General features: G+C 33.5%; 2 protein-coding genes and 1 long non-coding RNA gene across 6 annotated transcripts in view; 2 read left to right on the top strand and 1 right to left on the bottom strand.

Annotated features, from left to right (window-relative positions):
* The first annotated feature begins 14 nt into the window (after positions 1-14).
* Positions 15-5,844, top strand: LOC107066229 (sodium-coupled monocarboxylate transporter 1). The gene is made up of 8 exons (XM_089174688.1): positions 15-826; positions 1,066-1,415; positions 2,619-2,772; positions 2,887-3,027; positions 3,086-3,194; positions 3,273-3,494; positions 3,592-4,103; positions 4,184-5,844. The coding sequence occupies exons 1-8, from the start codon at positions 609-611 to the stop codon at positions 4,269-4,271; spliced, it is 1,794 nt and encodes a 597-aa protein (XP_089030814.1). The 5' UTR covers positions 15-608; the 3' UTR covers positions 4,272-5,844.
* On the bottom strand, positions 3,037-9,710 carry LOC149031811 (uncharacterized). 2 transcript variants are annotated; one of them, XR_016177322.1, is made up of 4 exons: positions 9,594-9,685; positions 5,838-6,328; positions 3,301-3,459; positions 3,037-3,209 (listed from the first exon to the last, which is right to left on the bottom strand). It is a non-coding gene; the product is annotated as an uncharacterized LOC149031811 (long non-coding RNA). The 2 variants fall into 2 exon arrangements; XR_016177321.1 differs by lacking the exon at positions 5,838-6,328 and having other exon boundaries at positions 9,594-9,710.
* Positions 9,711-9,801: 91 nt separating this feature from the next.
* Positions 9,802-18,815, top strand: part of LOC107066272 (orthodenticle 1) — a 52,716-nt gene continuing 43,702 nt past the window's right edge. For 2 of the 3 annotated variants that reach the window (XM_015320748.2, XM_015320746.2), the window contains exon 1: positions 9,803-11,034. The gene's annotated coding sequence lies outside the window, so the exon portion shown is untranslated. Of the gene's footprint in view, positions 11,035-18,815 lie in introns of all 3 variants that reach the window. The other variant, XM_015320747.2, reaches the window with a different exon arrangement.

The following is an 18,815-nucleotide window of genomic DNA, read 5'->3' as shown; positions in this document are numbered from 1 at the left end:
TTTTTTGTAGATCATTTAACAAATATTAATTCTCAGCATTGGTATTTATCTGATTTCGGTTCTTGTCTCCACCCGTCTTTTTCGATCTTATCATCAAGTAATATACAATCCTAAAAATTTGTTCCCTGTTTTTTTGGGCAAACAAGAGTCGCGACAGTATAGGTCATGAAACGTATATATATGTACCGAAACGACTAAAAGATGTCCATTTATAAAACGTTCATATGTCTATTTGCAAATCTTTCATGAATTTAACCGTTTTATATACCTGTTGTAAATCAAGACTGATGTTACGTGTAATGTAAGTAACGCATATAGAATCAAATACACCACATCACCATTATCAGTAGACACGAAGATTTCGTCAGGAGTACTTTTCCAAGCTTAAATAAGATAGCTTCGGTTTTTTTTGTACACATATATCAATGTAATGGTCTATATTGTTAAATCGTAACCGGTCAATTTTGAGAAAAACATTATTCGATATCCACGTTTGATAAGTTTATATAAGTACAGAAAAATTAAAAATTACAAAGAAAGTGTTCAGTGAACGTTTAAAAGTAGTCCAACACATCTTCGGTGATTCTACAGAGTCGCCTAAAACCGATATGATAGATAATAATACAACATCCATTCTCATCGGCAATAAATTGGAACATCTTACTTTCGGATGGACCGATTACACCCTATTCGTCTTCCTGTTAGGCATCAGTATGGTCATTGGCGTTTATTTTGGTTTCTTTAAAAAACAAGACAGTACCACCGAGTATCTACTCGGTGGTAAAACTATGTCTTTTTTTCCGATCAGTATGAGTTTAATCGCCAGGTAAGAGAAAGGTTCCTTTTTTTTTACAATCAAACTTTTATTTCAAATTAATTTAAATCAAACAAATTCATTCGTAATCTCATTGTACGAAGAACAATTCAAAGAAATATTTTGGTTTTTTCAAAATGGAGAATGTAATATGTGTTGCAACTTAATAATAAAAAGACGAGATTAAATTCAATTTTGTGAAAATGAAAGAAGAAAGAAATAAAAGAAAAAAATCATTTTTATTCTTTCAGTCACATATCCGGTGTATCTTTGCTTGGCGTGCCTTCAGAGGTGTATCAACATGGCAGCCAATATGCAGCATGCATCTTCACCTCTTTCATAACTTGCTCGATCATTGCTTACATCTACTTACCTGTCTTTTTCAAATTACAATTGACTAGTATATTTGAATATTTAGAAATTAGATTTGCCCGACCTGTACGATTGTTCGCATCATTTTTATACTGTTTGTCTCTCGTCATTTACATCCCTTTGATTATTTACGTTCCCGCTTTAGCATTTTCTCAAGCAACTGCAATTAATTTACATCTAATTGCACCCGTCATTTGCATCGTTTGCATCTTTTACACGACTATAGTAAGTATATATTATGAATAATTAAGTTCATTAAATTTGACATTAATGATTCGAGTATACAAACGGTGTTTAATTAATTATGGTCGTCAATGCGTTTATAATAATTATTTCTAACATTTTACTGGACCGATACGATAATCGTTAGCTCATTTTATATTAATTAATAATTTTTTTCTAGAATTATAAAATTTATTTAAATATTTTTAATAGAATTTTGTATGTTAGAAAAAAATCTAACACGTATCCAACAAAATTTATTCAAATGCAAAATGAGTAAAGGAAAAAAATAGTAGGTAATCGTTTGAATTCATACGTCGAATTAATTTAATTCGTTTATTTAAAAAAGGAAAGAAAAAAAATAAGTTGACGGGTAAGGATACTAAAAATAAATCGAGTTAGAAGGATTGAAAGTTTTTAAAAGAGCAGAAGATTACTTTGGCGAGTCAATGTAACGATTAAACTCTCGTCATCGTCAAACAGGAACATCTCGAGGTTGTTTAGAGATACATGTACTTTGATAAACGAAGTGTGCAAGAGGAAGCATAACTTCCGTGACGTTTCGTTTACAAACGTCATATATAAAGCATGACGTTATCAAAGATCTCAACGCGTATGGTAGTAAACGAGTACGTGGAAAAATATGATGGATTGTCATGGATTGGCAAATTAATTTTATTTTCTTTTTCTAGCTATCTCTTTTCTTTTCTTTTTATTTTGTCTAATACATTATTACTATTAATATTATCGTCATTAATATCATCATTATTGTATTAGAAAATAGCTGTCGTGAATTCTTATCAGTGGAAACGCCTATTATTGAATGTTGACAATGTGGAATTGTGCTTATTACACATATTAAATGTACATTGCAACGAAGATAATGTTTACACGACCATAATGCGATTGGCGTGTCTGTTTGCAGAAATACGCGTCAAAATTTACAAGGAAGATTTTTTTTTATCTCTTCCATTATCATTTCTTTTTTTCCATGAATCCCATTTTTTATTATTATTAAATATAGTTCGTGTAAATCCTTATCTTTTATTTCTTAGAATCTTTTTTAATGATAATATTAATAGTAATAATTAAATAAAAATACACGTAATTAATGTTAACGATTAAAATATGAAGATAACTTTATAATATAAGAATCTAAATTCTAATTTGTCTTCTAACTCACGTTCTAACATTTTCGGTATATTTTTAGGGGGCTTAAAAGCCGTCGTATGGGCGGACACGGTTCAAATGACAGTAACCGTAGGAAGCTTGTTTGCTGTTCTCTTGTTAGGGATCAGATCCGTGGGCGGTGTTACCGAAATTTGGAAAATAGCGGATGAAGGTGGGAGGGTTGTGTTTTGGAAGTAAGAATTTCGAGTGCTATTATATCATTAATGTTTGACTTTCTTTTTTATTATCTAATAATATAAATTTATATATGTATATATGTATAATAATGATTTGTTCTATTTCAACAGCATGAATCCGAGTCCCTTTACTAGAAATTCTTTTTGGGGTATGTCGGTAGGCATGTCAACTACATGGCTTGTTGGCATCGGTATCAGTCAAGTTTCCATGCAAAGGTTTTTGGCTGTACCAACGATGACAGAAGCAAGAAAGTAAGATCATTTGTTTATTTCATATTTTTTGTATTATACATTAATCATTTTTGCACAGATCAATAGCATTTATGGCAGTTGGATTGGTGGTAGTTAAATGGGTTTCGGTATTCACTGGACTTATCATGTATGCTAAATATTACAAATGCGATCCAATAACAGCACACGTAAGATTCCTTTAACTTGAAAAAATTAATCATTTTTAATAATAGTATAATTATATAATTTGAAATATTTTTTAATAGGTAGTATCAAGGAGTGATCAAATTTTACCATATTACGTGTTGGACGTAGCTGCTAATGCACCAGGTTTACCAGGACTTTTCCTTGCTGGTTTGGTTAGTGCTGGACTTGCCAGTATGAGTGGTGGATTAAACACAACAGCTGGTACAATTTACGAGGATTTCATTGAACCTTGGATGCCCGATACTCCTGACAAAGAGAAAAAAGCAGCTACGATTATGAAGGTAATCATGAAAAATCGATTCCAATTATTGATGAATTGAAATAAGAAGATTTCTTTAGTTACAATCGTTTACTTTAGATACATTTTTATTATCCTAGATCACGGTAGTTATTATAGGCACTATTTGTGTGGCATTGGTCTTCGTAGTTGATCGTCTTGGAGACGTTTTTCAAGTATCCATGAGCTTGACCGGGATTACAGCTGGCTCGATGTTGGGTCTGTTCAGTTTAGGTATGTTAGTACCATGGGCAACAACAAAGGGTGCTGTTGTTGGTAGCTCATTTTCTATGGCATTAATGGTATGGATTATTGCTGGTGCTCAATGGAATATGGCTCTTAAAAAGTTGATCTATAAGCCTCTTCCAACTTCTACTGCCGAATGTTTCCTTAAGGATGATATTTTAAACAATCATACTACAACAATGCCGACAAATGTATCCACAGTTGACGTTGACAATGAACCTTTCATCCTTTACACGATTTCTTTTATGTATTATACTTTGATCGGTTGTTTGGTTGTAATGGTAATCGGTACGATCGTAAGCTTCCTTTGCGGAGCACCAGATCTTAACGAGGTCAATAAAGATCATTTTCCACCGATCATACGAAGGTACAATTTTTTTACTTATAAATCATTTCGTATATTAATATTTGTATCTATAAATATATATATATATATTTTTTTTCTAGATTTCTACCACGCAAAAAGTACACCGAAGTATCATTACACAACGTACCAACTTCGTTGATAACCGAAAAAAGCGAATTAATGTCCTAGACGAATTTCATAAGTTTTCTCGTTTCATAAGTGCAGAGATATATAGTTAAGGGAGAGAGAAGTTCGAAATCAAGGATAATGAAAATCTGGAAAGATTAGGATCATCCATCGCGGGATATATTCGACGAAGAAACGAAGATACTCTTTATTCACATTTATCTCTCTCTTCTCTTCTCGGTTTTGCTTTATTCTCTTCTTTCTTTTTCTCTCTTTCAGAGATCTTTTTGTGTGTTGGTCATAGGTGGTAGAGACCAGTCGCGAGTTTGCCTGACAACTGTACCTAACTGGTTCTTCCAGGGTTGAAAGCACCCATTAGGTCCTCGATGAGGGTGTCAAATTGACTAGATTATATATCTCTCTCGTGCATCTCAATACAAACAAACCTTCCAAACATCTGTAGGAACGATTCTTATCGGATTAGAACGAATGTAAATGCGGTACTCGCCGAGAGGCAATCGTCGAGTCGCTTTTTAATCTGCACGTTGAAGGAGTCGATAGAAAAAACATTTTTCATTATGCGTATGTGTGTGTGTGTGTGTGTGTGTGTGTGTTATGTGTGTGTATGCTTAAACGAGCTCTCGCGGTGTGCATGTGTCTCTTCATAAAAATATAAGACAAAAATTTGTAAACAATAAAATAATTCGCGTATTATAAAAATAATAACAAAATATTATTACCAAATTTGGAAAACCAAAAAAGAACATCAAATGAGTCGTTTGTATTTTCGTAGAAAACAACATTTGAACGATTTTGTAAATGATAAGCCTAAGCGTGACGAAGCAAATGCTTTCTTTTGAAAAATCCTTATAGGATTTATCGTTGAAGTCGTTTCTCTCTCTCAAGAGAGGGCACAATGGAGGAGACATTATAGGTCTGGCGAAAAATCTAATAGTGCACGATATATCAAGCTCTTTCATAAAGGACCCACGTATATATACGTGGTAATACTTCGACCACAGTGCTATCGGTTACGGTTCGATGATCAACTCTCCTGGATAACGCCACTTTCTAAAGCTTGGACCGTTATGAAGTGCGAACGTTACTGTTGACTGACGTAGATATATCCAATCATAAACAATGCGTTATTACTTCTTACTGACTGCAGTAACATAGGAGTAGTAGTTAGATTATTCATTTATTAATTTTTTTTTTTGATATAAGAATATTAATTATACAATCGATTACATTATTTCAAAATATTCTTTGTCTTATAATAAAAAATATGTTTTATCTTTTTATGCTTAATTTAACTTAAGAATTTAATACGCATGAGCGCATTTAATCCAAGTTTTTTTGAAAGGACTCGAAAAGAAGAGAGAAGAGAAGAGAAGACCCTTATCGTTGCTTTTCGAGAGATATCATCGTCTTTTGTAGGATCCGTCGTGTTGGGAATGAGAGAGAGAAGAATCGGGGATAGGGAACAACTCGCGAGGACATTCAAAGTCGAAAGTGGAAGCGGCATTTCTGTCCCTGAACGAGAGAAGACCACATTCCACGGCGTAGCATTTTATTTTATTAGACTGAAAGGTGTCAAATATAGGTGGCAAGGCCCACCTACTTACATACCTATGCTCTTCGATGAAGAACAGGAGAAGTGAGAAAAAGAGAAGGTCCACTTTGTGCTCTTCCAAACTTTTGCCTTGCCTCCTTCTGGCCCCCCCTTCTTTTTGGTCCCTTTTTCTTTTTTTGACACACACATATATACACTTTGTATCCCACTCGTTTCACGATCATCGATCCGATTTCATCATGTTGGTAAAATCTCAAAAGGGAGAAAGGGAATGGCGACGACAATATCACCGGTTGACAGATTTTTGACAGATTCTGTCTGATTGGTGTCGAGTGACGAGTATTCCCTTAGGAATAGAAGAGTAACCTTCTTCTTCTTCGATCTTCTTCTTTTCGGCAACCTCTTCTGTGTCGTGATTGACGTTGTTGCAGTCTCTACTTTCAAGAATTGAAAGACGATCTTTCTACCTTTTGACTCTTCTTCTGGGAATTACGTTTCTCAAACGTTACGATTGTAACCATTAGATTTTTTTCAAATCCAAATATTTCTATATGTTTAGTATGACAAAGTTAGTCATTATATTAGAATTTCTAATAAAAAAAACTAAAAGTGCGTTTAAACAATTTAAAAATATTAATTATTTTATTTTTCTTTTTGGAAAAAGAATCATCTTTTCTCAGAAGAATACGATAGGGGTTTGTGGTCAAACATATAAAAATAACCACATTAAAGAATATTTAAAAGAAAAAAAAAACGGGAAAAAATCCCATGGTCCTTTTCCTTTTTTTTGTCTCTTTTTTTCTTTTTCTTCCCTCTCAACACGCCCTCTAACTTTTTCTATGGCGAATACAACCTACTATAGGACCTCTGTCGTTTGTCCCTTTAGTTAGGTTTTTGTATGCCTCGTGCATACGTGCAAATGTGCATAAAAGGCAAGGAAAATAGGAAAGGGGGGAAAAGGAAGAGGCAGTTCGGAGTACTTATAATGTGGGATATGGCTTATTTCAACGACAATACGATAGCCCAGGCGCAAGCATAAAAGGGCCACCCCCTAACGTGAAAATTATGCTGTCAAACATTCTAACGTAGGATTACCACTACTACTACTACTAGCAACGAATCCAAATTTTGAGGATCACTAGGTATTTTGTATTTATTCGAAGAAAAAACTTCTTTTTTCTTCTTTTTATTTTCTTTTTCTTATTGTTTGTTTGTTTGTTAGACCACCTTCGTTCGTTTAGTAAAAAGCAATGATTCGATACGGATGTTTAAGAAAGAAAATAAGTTATTTGGTAATAGTTCTGTCAACAGAAGATAATCGTTGATTTAAAGTATCAATTTTACTTTATTTTCATCCCTTTTAAATTTAATCTTTTTTTTTAATAATTACGAACTTTGTAGAATGATACGATTTTTGAAAATATTTTTAACAAAAGAAACGTTTCAATATCAATTGCAATGATTTTTTAATGAAACTAGAAGAAATGTGTAGCATTGTGTAGTATTATAGTTTGATAGAAAAAAAAATGTCAACTAGATATATACCGAGGAATATTGTGACATTTCTTTTCTCAGTGACATTCGATTTTAGGAGAGCAAAGAAGCGCATAGAATGGAACATGATATACACTCATATAAGCAACCAACCTACCAACCAACCAACCGGTGGTGGTCACCCATCCTTGTTTGCTTTCTCTTTCTTCCTTGCATCTTCCTCTCTCCATTTAATAGATATCCTAGTGCACCAAGGGTGCTTCTCTCTCTGTCTGTCTCTCTCTCTCTATCTCTCTTTGTAGGTTGTCTCCGTTTCCCTCTTTATCGAATACGACAAACAAACAAACGACAATAACACAGCCGTCCTGGTCTTGTATTTGAGACCGATAGCGAACAGAGGGATTCATCTCTGACACATTGCATTTTCCAAAAGGAACTGCAGTACTTGTGAAAACATATCCCAGTTTCTATATACACACAAACTATATGTACTCATATATATATATGTATTATATGTGCATGTTTATATAAAACAGATTGAGATCTCGTCATAAACATTGTGACGACAATTCGAGAAGACGTCTGATAAATTCTTTTTTGGGTTGCAATGAAGATGAAGAATAAGAAAAAGATAAAAAGAAGAAAGAGAGAGAGAGAGAGACAAATAGAATAACAAGTAATAAAAATATATATATTTATTTCATCGTCATATGATCTTCGTGCGTCTCTAATTAGCATCTTCTCTTAATGACGATCTCCGAAATGTACTTCGTGTACTTCAATGCAATACGAGTTTACATTTAACATCTCTATATATATTCACATATATACACACACATATATATCGATATTCGCGTGGTACGTATTTATTTTCTCCTATTCACGGTACATTACACAGCGAAGATCATGCACAACAGCGAGTAAGAGAGAGAAAGAGATAGAGAAGAGAAAGGAAGGGGTGGAAATGTATATACATATGCTGGTATACGTTCTTTCGTTCGTGTTTCTTCTTACATATACAAACATATAAATGTATGTGTAAGTAAGAAGAGGAAAGGGATCTATAAAAAAGTCTTCTACACACTCCCCACCGCTATCTTTTCTTCCCCCCTCCCTTTTACAACACGATTGCAGCTTGCACGTTGACTGTACATATAAAGTAAGAGAGAGAGAGAGAGAGAGAGTTGCGAGCACACCACACACACATGGAAATGTAGACACACATATATACGATCTTTGTCTTTCACACTTTCATATCCCCACCCCACCATAGTCAGTTCCCTTTCCCCCTAGCCATTCTCCGTCACCCCTCGTCACCCCTTGCCCACCCAATCTCGTTCTCCCTTTCTAGCAGGGATATTCATTTTTATCGTCGATCGGTGGCTCGTACGCGGCATGTTTTCACCACGCCTCTACCGCATCCAAAACACCAATCGGCCAACGCGCAGCCGGCCATTTTGGTCCATGCGGAGGCTGCGCGTTCTATATGGCCTTCCTTCTTCCCCCTTTTCCCATCTCCCTTCCCCTTGACGCAACCCTTCACGTACTTTACCATCTCTTTCTTCTATTCGTATCGTAGTTACGTATATGCATTTCTCTTTCTTAAAAAGAGAGATAGAGAAAGAGAATATGCGTGTGTCGTGTTTTTCCTTGCAATTCGTCAAAAATAGCAAAAGATAGCAAAGCTAATGTGTTTTAGATAGAACTTGACGAAAAAGGTAAAGTTCTTATTTCGTTTTTTCTTTTTTGTTTGTTTTCTTTCCTCTTGTTCCAAATTTTTATTAATTATTATTTCAAATTTAATCGTACGAGCGTTTTTATTTATACTTCGCGTGAGATATACGATACGAGACAAAACAAAGTTTGAAGTATAAAAATGCTTAGATTTTATTATTTAAAAAAATGTAAATAATATTAGAAACATATATTTATCAGATCAGAAAACGATCGCAAAGTTATTTGTAAAAAAAAATTTCTGACGAGTTTCTCAAGATTCCAACATGGCGGACATTTTGCTATGGTGCACTACTTTCGAAAGAAAAGGAAGAGTGAAACTTAAAAAAGGGAAAGAACATCTCTCTCTTTCTCTCTTTTTCTCTGTCTTTCTCTTTAAACCATTTCTGGACAATATTGCTATGGTAATTGCAGGACTCATAACCTTCTGGAAGAGATATCACTGAAAAGGGTAGAGAATCTAACGATGATGATAGAACTAGTAAGTGAATGATAAAGGAGTACGAAAGAAAGAGAGAAAGAGATAGAAATAATACAACATCGTATCTTTTATCCTACTCTGTTTACTCTTTGGTAAAACTCACGTCCTTGTTCTGCGAGCAGGATAGGGCCATCCAGGAGCAGCTTTCATCGACAGTGGTGGGGATGAAAGGAGGAGGAAGGACGAGTCCGCGCAGGCTCCCTTCTCTTTATCTCTCTCCCTATATATATGTATATATATATATATATATATATATATATGTATATAGAAAGAGATATATATATGTATATGTACGTATACATATATATATATCTGTCTCGTTCTATCTTAATATCCCCACTCGAATCTACTTTTCCACGGGTCTCCCACACGGCAGAGACGCGATTCTCGTTCACATACGAGCCGACGCGGAACGTCCAGCATCCGGAGAGCGTTGCGTTCTCACTCGAGACCGTACCCGGTTGTATCCCTACGATATTATAATCTCGGTTCTTCTTATCGTTGTCGTCTTTGTCGTCGTCTTCCTCTTCGTTTTCGTCTTCGTCCTCGTCCACGTCTTCGTTGTCCGTCGTTGTTCGTTGTCGTCGTTGTGATTGCAGATTCAAAGTGGTGGGGGTAGAAAGAGGTGGTAGAGAAAGAGGGTGAGAGAGAGAGAGAGAGAGAGAGAGAGAGAGAGAGAGGGTGAAAGAGAAAGAGGGTGAAAGAGAAAGAGGTGATCTGAACGAAGAGAGCGCTACCGAGCGGTGCTACCAGGAAGCAACAACGACGTCGTCGTCGTCGTCACCGTCACCGTCGTCGTTGCCGTCGTTATCGTTATAGTACTCGTTATAGTCGTCCTTGTCATCGTCATCGTCATTATAGTCTTCATCGTTGTCATCTGCCTCCTTGTCCGTCATCGTCATCGTTGTCGTCGTTGTCGTCGTCATCTTTTTCGTCGTCGTTTTCGTCATCGTCATTGACCATCATCAACTTTTGATCATAGTTACTTGTTGTTGATTATAATCAACGTAATCCATTCGAATAAAGAATATTCGAAGATAATATTCGACATATAACAAAAAGAAAATAGAAATCGTGTGTTGTTTACTTTTTGGGAAGAGATATTAAGAAAAAAAACGTAAACAAGAAAGAAACCAATCGACGATATCGTGATAATCATTTTTCAAACGTGTTATTACTATTATTATTATTATTATTATTATTATTATTATTATTTTGTTTATAATACCCATATGATTTTTAATTATAAATATCGTGAAGTTGATTGATACAATTGAGGAAAGAACTTTCTGCTGTGAAGATTTTGTGCAATGAGACTTATCAAGTTCGAGATGTAGGAAAAAAGTGGCTTACACGTTTTGTCCAAATATATTTTATCAACGAGGGAGATAATAGTTTTAAAAAAAGGGACTAATATCATCCTGGACAAGGTGATTTCTTTGAAAAACACGACGGTGGAGTTGCTATTGAGGGATACCAATAGTGAAACTGAACAAATCGAAGAGGACACCAACGACGACGTGATTCCCACGAACATCGACAAGGTAGGATTAATTATTATCGTTAAGTTTCTGTTTTTTTTTTAATATCCTAGAAAACAAATTTGAAGCTTCTCTGTTTGTTTTTATTTTTGTCATTTTAAAACATAACTGTGACAATCTTTTTTATAATCGTACAAACAAATGAAATTTCGTTATTATTATCTTGTAATTAAATTTATAAAACGATCATCATTGGTGATAATTATGTTAGCATTTTCATAAAATGGAATTAGGTTTTTAAAAAGTAGGCGTGAATGGAGAAGAAAGTTGTTCGTTAAGCTTTAGAACTTAGCTAAACCTTTTGCGATTATCCCTGACACACCCTAGTGGTGCTGACGAAGGAGAGGAGGCGTGCCTCTTTTCTATCTTCGAATAATATGAAATTTTAGATCTTTGGTTGTAGCCTACCCTAGGAGCTCTATTAGTCTTCTTTGATATATTAGTTATGGAACGACAGTTTCATAGCTACCTGAATTACACCATAGGGGTTTGATGGATTTCAACGCTCTTAATAACATACAATAAATTCCCATAATATTTATTGGTTCAATGATGATCATTATCATTCATTTTATCAAAAAGAAAAAAAAAGTAACACACATACAAAAATGAAAGAAAATTGTTGATTCGAGCTAGGCCTATATAAAAAAAAAAATTTCACAAATGTAAAGATAATAATATCTATTTATTTTTATTTATTTATATTTATATTTATATTGCAAAATTTATTTACACGTAAAATTATATATTATTATTATTTCTGTAACGAACAACCAATAATCGAACATAGAATTTGACGCGATCTTATCCCAGGTAATTTGAACATCCGTTTAAACAACGATGTTGCACAACAGGTTCTCAGTTCAGGAAATAACGCGACTTTGTTGTATTCTTTCAATATACTCTTCATCTTTCTTACAATATTGATTATAAATTTGTTTTATTACTTGGAAGAATGTTAGGCGATGTGATAGTCCGGTTTTATCGTGAATACCGTAAAACACGTGTAGTAGTATATTCTTTTTTAAAATAATTTTAATTTATTTCTATTCATTTTCATATATAAATATAACTTTCTTTTATAAATATTCTTAAATGTTTGTATAAGAAATTTTACAAACGTCTTTAAGTAAAAGTCAATAAAAATAAGTGTTTGATTATTGTACAAATGACATCTACCTGAGTATTCAACGAGTTAGTTAGTTGTTTGAGTCAGAGAGAGTTTGTAATATTATCATGTTAACAACAGGAAGAAAAAAAAGGTGAGAATAAGAAAACAAACGATAAAAAAAGAAGAAGAAGAAGAAGAAGAAGAAGAAGAAGAAAAAAACCAGAACTTGTGTTGGATGATCGAGAACGGTAGCGTTTCGTTAATTGTCACCAATTAAAATGAAATACGTACTCTATTTGTATTCTCCCTATCTCTCTCTCTCTCTCTCTCTTTGCTTTTCTATCTTTGATTTTTTTCCAATCGTCGTCGTTTCTTCTTTGATACACGCGGACATTCTGAAGCAGCGGTAAAGCACCGCGGCGCGGCGTCGGCGGCAGCGGCGTGTTACTTTTGTCAAAAATACGCAACGTCACCTTCGCTAATCGTCACGAAAAGTACGAGTCTTATACCATCATCTCTCTTTCTCTTTCTTTTTTCTTTCTCTCTCTTATACATTTCTCTCGATAAAATCCATTGCTACCGTAGATGAGAGCAAAAGCGTACCGACGCTCAAGAGACATCAATCTTTCTAACAAACTTGGTCCCTGCCAACTCGTTGTATTTCGATACCACCAAGTATAGCAAGTTCGTCAAAGTTCAAACTGGTTAAGTCAGTTTGTTATTGGTAATTATATTATTTATGGGAAAATTAAAAATTTATAAATGATAAATTCTTATGTAATAAATTGTTCCTCTATTAGTATTAGCAAATTGACATTAATTATTAATGTCTCATCAATTATTTATCTTACCAGATTACTATTCCCTAGAATTTTAAAAAACTTTTATAGACGTAGTATATTATTTTAAAATATTGCTATGATTGATATTAATTCTTTTCGTTCTTAGTTGAACCTCCCTCTTTTCACACCCATCCCATTATTTATTTTACTAGATTATTATTCTCTAGAATTTAGAAAAACTTGCATAGACGTAATATATTATTTAAAAATATTGTTATGATTGATATTATTTCATTTCTTTCTTAGTTGAACCTCCCTCGCCCACCCCATTTAACAGCACACCTTAACCGTGAAAGAAAAAATGAAAGAAAGAGAACGTTGTTTTGCTATTTTTTTTTATTTTTCCTTTTTTTTCTTATTCGCTCGAAGAGAAAGAAAGAGATAGTTAGAGAGAAAAAAGTGTTCTCACATAGCGAGAAGTGGCAGCCGACGGGGGGTTGGCGATACACATCCCAATGTTAAGGAACTGACGGACGAGCGGACAATGAGAAGGAGGAATGCCCCGCAGAGCCAGACATGAAGACGTCACTCAGAAACGGTAACGGCCAGGAACCGGGGGTCAGCTCGCGTTGAACACCACCTCCAACTTGACTATCTTGAACCAGCTGCAAGTTCTCGAAATGAGTCAGCGTTGAGACGACTCTTCTTCTTCTTCTTCTTCGATTTCGTTCGACTTTTATTCCCGTATCTTTTGCGTATTTCTCTTTCTCTAATTCTAATCATAAAATTATTTATTTCCCATATGATTATAATACATTCCCGTTTATTTACATCCAATTAACTCGGCAAGTTTGTGTATTTCATTAGATCTTCGTTGATTTTTTTCATTAGTATCAGTGATTACAATTGATTAGGGTGATTAGTAAAATCATTTAAGTTTTTAACTAAAGTGAAAACACAAAAACGTGATCGTAAATTATCCCACCGTCTCGATTTACGATGAACAACAACAATAATAATGACAACAATAACGACAACGTTGACGATGAAAAAGACGAAGAGGAAGATGGCGAGAAAGAGAGAAGATGGTTAGGACAGGTTGTGATGTGAAAGCCAACGCGTTTATTATTCTGACGTAATCACCAAAGTGCCAATTAATATTTCCGTAGGTAAGGTACGAATAGAAAAAGGAAAGCTCGTTATAATGCGTTGCATGATGGGAAGAATCGTGATTTTGCGTTCACCAGATGTCCCTTGGATGAGAGACGAGCTATTAACGCGGTTAGATGTAACCTTCTTGATGTTAGTTACCTGATTAGATTATGTGTGTATTGGTAATAGACACTTTTACTTGAAAATTTTTCTATTTAGAACAAAGAAAATGGCAAACGGTCAGTAACGAACGTCGTCGTTTCACAGACTTTCACGTCTTACTTAAATAATAAGACGATGGTAACGGGTTACCTTTGTGAACTTTCAATCATTATAATCTTTTATTTGAAATTAACGATCCGTGGATCGATCTGACCTTTTTTTTCCTTTTTCTTCTTCTTCTTCTTCTTCTTTTCATGAGAAATCAAAGTGTGTCCACTTGGTTTCTAACAACGATTATTTATTCGACTGTTATCCGTACAGTTTATGTTCTTTTCTTTCAATTCAATCTTTCTATTCAATCCTTTATATGCATATTATTGTAAAATTAAAATATTTGTGGTATTTGATATATGAAATATAATTTTCTCAGATATATAATAATTTTTTAATAATACAAGTCAATTTTCATGACATTGTTCGATTTTTAATGGTAAAGAAGGTTCATATATTTTATACCTAGAATTTTAAAATATGATATTTCAGCATTGTTATGCAAATGATTTTAAAAATGAAAAGATTTTGAGAATTTTTAAATATATATATTAATGGTGAAAAAGTTTCGTTGAAAAGCGAACACCTGCTTGTCAAAATGTTCAGATACTAACCATTTTCTTAGGAATACCTAAGAGAATCTTTTTTATTTATTATATTCATTTGACAAAAGAAGTTAGAAAAGGGATGAAAGAATAACAAAAACATATTTCTCTTAAATATGAAACTCCAACCTGTTTGAAATCCAACACCAACTCTGTTTTCTTAAAAATGCTGTAAAACAATGAAAAAAAAATGTTGACGAGATTGAGATGAACGATTGGAAAGAGACATTTTTACGACAAAGAAAACATGTCAAACCTTTCGTAATTTGTTGTAAAAGTGTCTCGTTGATATTATTTTAAATAATTTTTCTTCTCGAAGCTAAAATTATTATTTGTTTTTTATGCAATTTTATGGTTTAAAAATGGTTGGAAACTTTTGACTACCTAGCCCTTTTTCTATAGACATGTAAAATTTGAATTTTATGATTGATTTATGAATTTTTTAGTTGAAATATTATAGAAAGATATTAAAGTTGTCACGAGAGTAGACAATTTTTTTTTGTTTTAATCGTTTGGATATCCACTGGCTGCTGTTGCTGCTGCTGTTGATGCTGTTGTTCCTATAAAAAAAAAATAATAAAAAAAAAATAAAATAAAATAAGAAGAAAAAAGAGAAAGAGAGAAAGAGAAACCTCTTTAGTTAGCTTTGGCGATTCTCGTGTTCGAGGACGAGCCGAGCACAAATCATTATTAACGACCACTATTGTGAGAACGTGGTTCGTTCGTTTCGTGAAATATCGCGATCGGTGGGACTTTATTAAGCAGCTTTGAATCGGTCCACCTATGTGAGTTCGATGATTGTGAGACGAGTGAATCATAGTTATTTAAACGATCGATTACGAGATTCCAAAGAAAAAAATAAAAAAAAAAGTCAACAAAAAAAATTAAATGGAAATTGGAAAGAATTTGGGTTTTTTTCAACTAATTTTTTGTTTAGAAATTCAAGTTTATTTGATTATTTCTTACATTGAAATGTTCCAGCGAGTTAAAGTTATGATTAGATATGAATAATGAAAAGAACTTTCGTGTGAATGATATGATATCACCTGTTAACACAATTACGATAGCGTGTAATCTAGATTTAAATATAACTAATGCATGCAAATATCAATTTCTCATCTATCAATTACACATTAGATTCTTAAATATTATTTGTTTGGATAATTTAATCGAAGAGAAATTTAGGTCTACAGGTTTATCATTTTTAAACGTGTGTTACATTTATTAACGAGTTTTCAATTAACGTAATGTGAAAAAATACAACGAATTAAACTTGAATGATAAAAAGTTCAATGAAAATAGTGAGATACCAAAATGATGGAAATAGTGTTGTGGCCTGCTCAGTAAGACCAATTTAGAAATATACGAATTTTGTAAAGGTGAATATTTTACATATATGTATATGTCTCTTCCATTTTAATAGTAGCAGTTTCCGAAAAATAATTCCTAGAATCTCAACAAATCAATTTGTAAAGTTCTGCAAGTTTATCATTTTTAAATGCGTGTCACATGTATTAACAAACTTCAATCAACATAATATGAAAAAAATAAACCACAAATTAAACTTGAACGATCATTTATGAAAATAATCAACAAAAAAGTGACAAAAGTATTGTAGAAACGATGAAAATAGTTTGAGATACCAGAACGATGGAAATTAAAAGTGTTGTGGTAAGACCAATTTAGAAATATACGAATTTTGAAAGGTGAATATCTAACATATATGTATATATATGTCTCTCTCTTTCTCTTTTGATAGTAGCCGGGTTCCGAGGAATAATTCCTTGGATCCCGGCAGGTCAAGTTGTGGAGTTCTCGCCCGAGTCGGTTTATAATAAGGCGCTATATGGAGCCGCTCGCAGGTGTAAGGAGGTGTCCGCCACCTTAAGGCTTCCAGTAGGGTCGAACGAAGCGGCATATTTCATCCATTGTCGCTCCTCAACTCCGGCGGCGGCACTTTTCAACTTTTTATAGAGATTTTTATACCGCTATATCTATACCGCGTTCTCTCTCTCTCTTTCTCTTTCTCTTTCACTGTTTCTTTCTCTTTCTTTCTATCTTTTTGGTTGTACGCGACCTTCGTTGGTGAAGAACATCGAAGGGAAGAGAGAGAGAGAGAGAGAGAGATGAGAGGAATGAGTTAAAGGAAGGAAAGGGAAGGAATCGTTTGTGGATAGGGGGAGGTGGGGGTGGGGGCGGGGGTTGCCCCCATCGCGGCTCTGAATATGAATATAATAATGAGAACGGGTTTCCTCGTCGTCGTTCCGCTTCTCCGCTTCAAACCGTGTTCTCTCCTTGCGACCAACTTTAACTTCTTCTTCTTCTTCTTCATCTTCTGCTTCTGCTTCTTCTTCTTCTTCTTCTTCTTCTTCTTCTTCTTCTTCTTCTTCTTCTTCTTTGAGTAGTAGTTCTCACTTTCTGTTTACTAATTGTACAATCGAAACCCGTAAGATCGAATCTCACTCGTTATTTGCTCGATCTATCAAATATTATCATTATTATACTTATTTCTATCTTGTTTTGTCTTTCCTTGGATTATAATTGGATTATTTGTCAAGTTCAAGTTCATGTTTTAATTTGAAGTATTTTTTGGTTCTCTTTTTTTTTATTCTTTAGAGTGTCTTGTTTTTATATAAAATACACTGATACTTATATGCTTTTTTACGTTTGACATTTTGCGCGCGCGCGCGCGCGTGTGTGTGTGTGTATGTGTGTACAGGGTGGAGAAAGAATTTATTTTTAATTTAGAAGAAAATAAATTTTGTAAGACACTTTTTCTTTTTTTCTTATAATATCATCGTTTTTATTTTTAATCTTATTCGAATGAGAAATATTATTGGTTCACTCTTTTATTTCATGTTTTTGATCATGAAAAATTATGATCATTAAAATATTTGTGTGTTTTCATGTTGGATATTTTTGTTTGTTTGACTTATTAGTATTATTATTTCAATATAATAATATTTTTATGTTGTAGACCAATTAATTAATATTTCTTACACTTCTAATTGTAAGTAAAATTCTAAGTTGTGTAATAGTTAGGTCAACGAGATCGTAATTAGCGATAATCATAAAATTGTATCCATCATTGGGGTTGTATCCATCTTCTTCTTCTTCTTCTTAAATCATTTTCACATCGTGCAATTCGCGTTCCGTCGGCAATGGTCACTTAGCACCAACTTGATATTACACTCTGTATAAATACACGTTAAACGTGTTCTCCCAGTAAACACACGCATACATATACACATTCTTTTAATAGAAACTAAATAAAATTATAAAAACAAAACATCGGCTAAACAAGGATCAAAATTTCTTTCAATTCTCTTTTAAATTTGAGATATTTTATTTTAATTTGATTTTAGAAGATACGCGAGTTTCTCTTGATATTTTCATCTCTCAACAAAATTATTGTAAGATAAATGAAAACAGAAAGATGATTACCACATGATTGACTGATTAGTTCGACTCCCACATCTTTACATTAAAAAAAAAAATAAAACTGAAGAGAGAGAGAGAGAGAGAGAGAGAAAGAAGAATCTCGTTAGTTTATCTACAAATTCGTTTACATGTTATATTTTACATTTTTTTATTATACATCTCGTAAATAATATAATTACTTCATTTATTTAAGATTAGTTATCTTAAAATTCAATGTTAAGAGACTCGGAAAAAATTTGATTCAAAATTTGCCGCTTTTCTATCTTTTAGTTACTTTAGAGGATTTTTTGACGGGGTGGCAAATTCAAACGCAAATTACCGTCGCACGGTGGTTACGTTGTTGAAGAAACTAGCGAAGAATCGTTCGAATAATCGTTGTCGGTGTTTCTTTTGCTCCTCATCACCCCTTACTCCAAAAAAAAAAAGAAATAAATAAACAAAAATAAATAAAGAATGAGAAAGAAAGAGAGATAGTAAATA

This window comes from Polistes dominula, unplaced genomic scaffold, assembly GCF_049000335.1.
Source record: "Polistes dominula isolate Pdom_NZ unplaced genomic scaffold, Pdom_raw_medaka contig_16, whole genome shotgun sequence".
NCBI classification, from domain to species: Eukaryota; Metazoa; Arthropoda; class Insecta; order Hymenoptera; family Vespidae; genus Polistes; species Polistes dominula.
This window is presented reverse-complemented; position numbering and strand designations above follow the sequence as displayed.

Excerpts from the sequence above, each read along its gene's own strand:
- LOC107066229 (XM_089174688.1), top strand. The coding sequence starts at position 609 with ATGATAGATAATAATACAACATCCATTCTCATCGGCAATAAATTGGAA. Across the intron at positions 1,416-2,618 it reads CTTTTACACGACTATAGTAA|GGGGCTTAAAAGCCGTCGTA; the intron begins GTATATATTATG and ends GTATATTTTTAG. Across the intron at positions 3,028-3,085 it reads ACGATGACAGAAGCAAGAAA|ATCAATAGCATTTATGGCAG; the intron begins GTAAGATCATTT and ends ATTTTTGCACAG.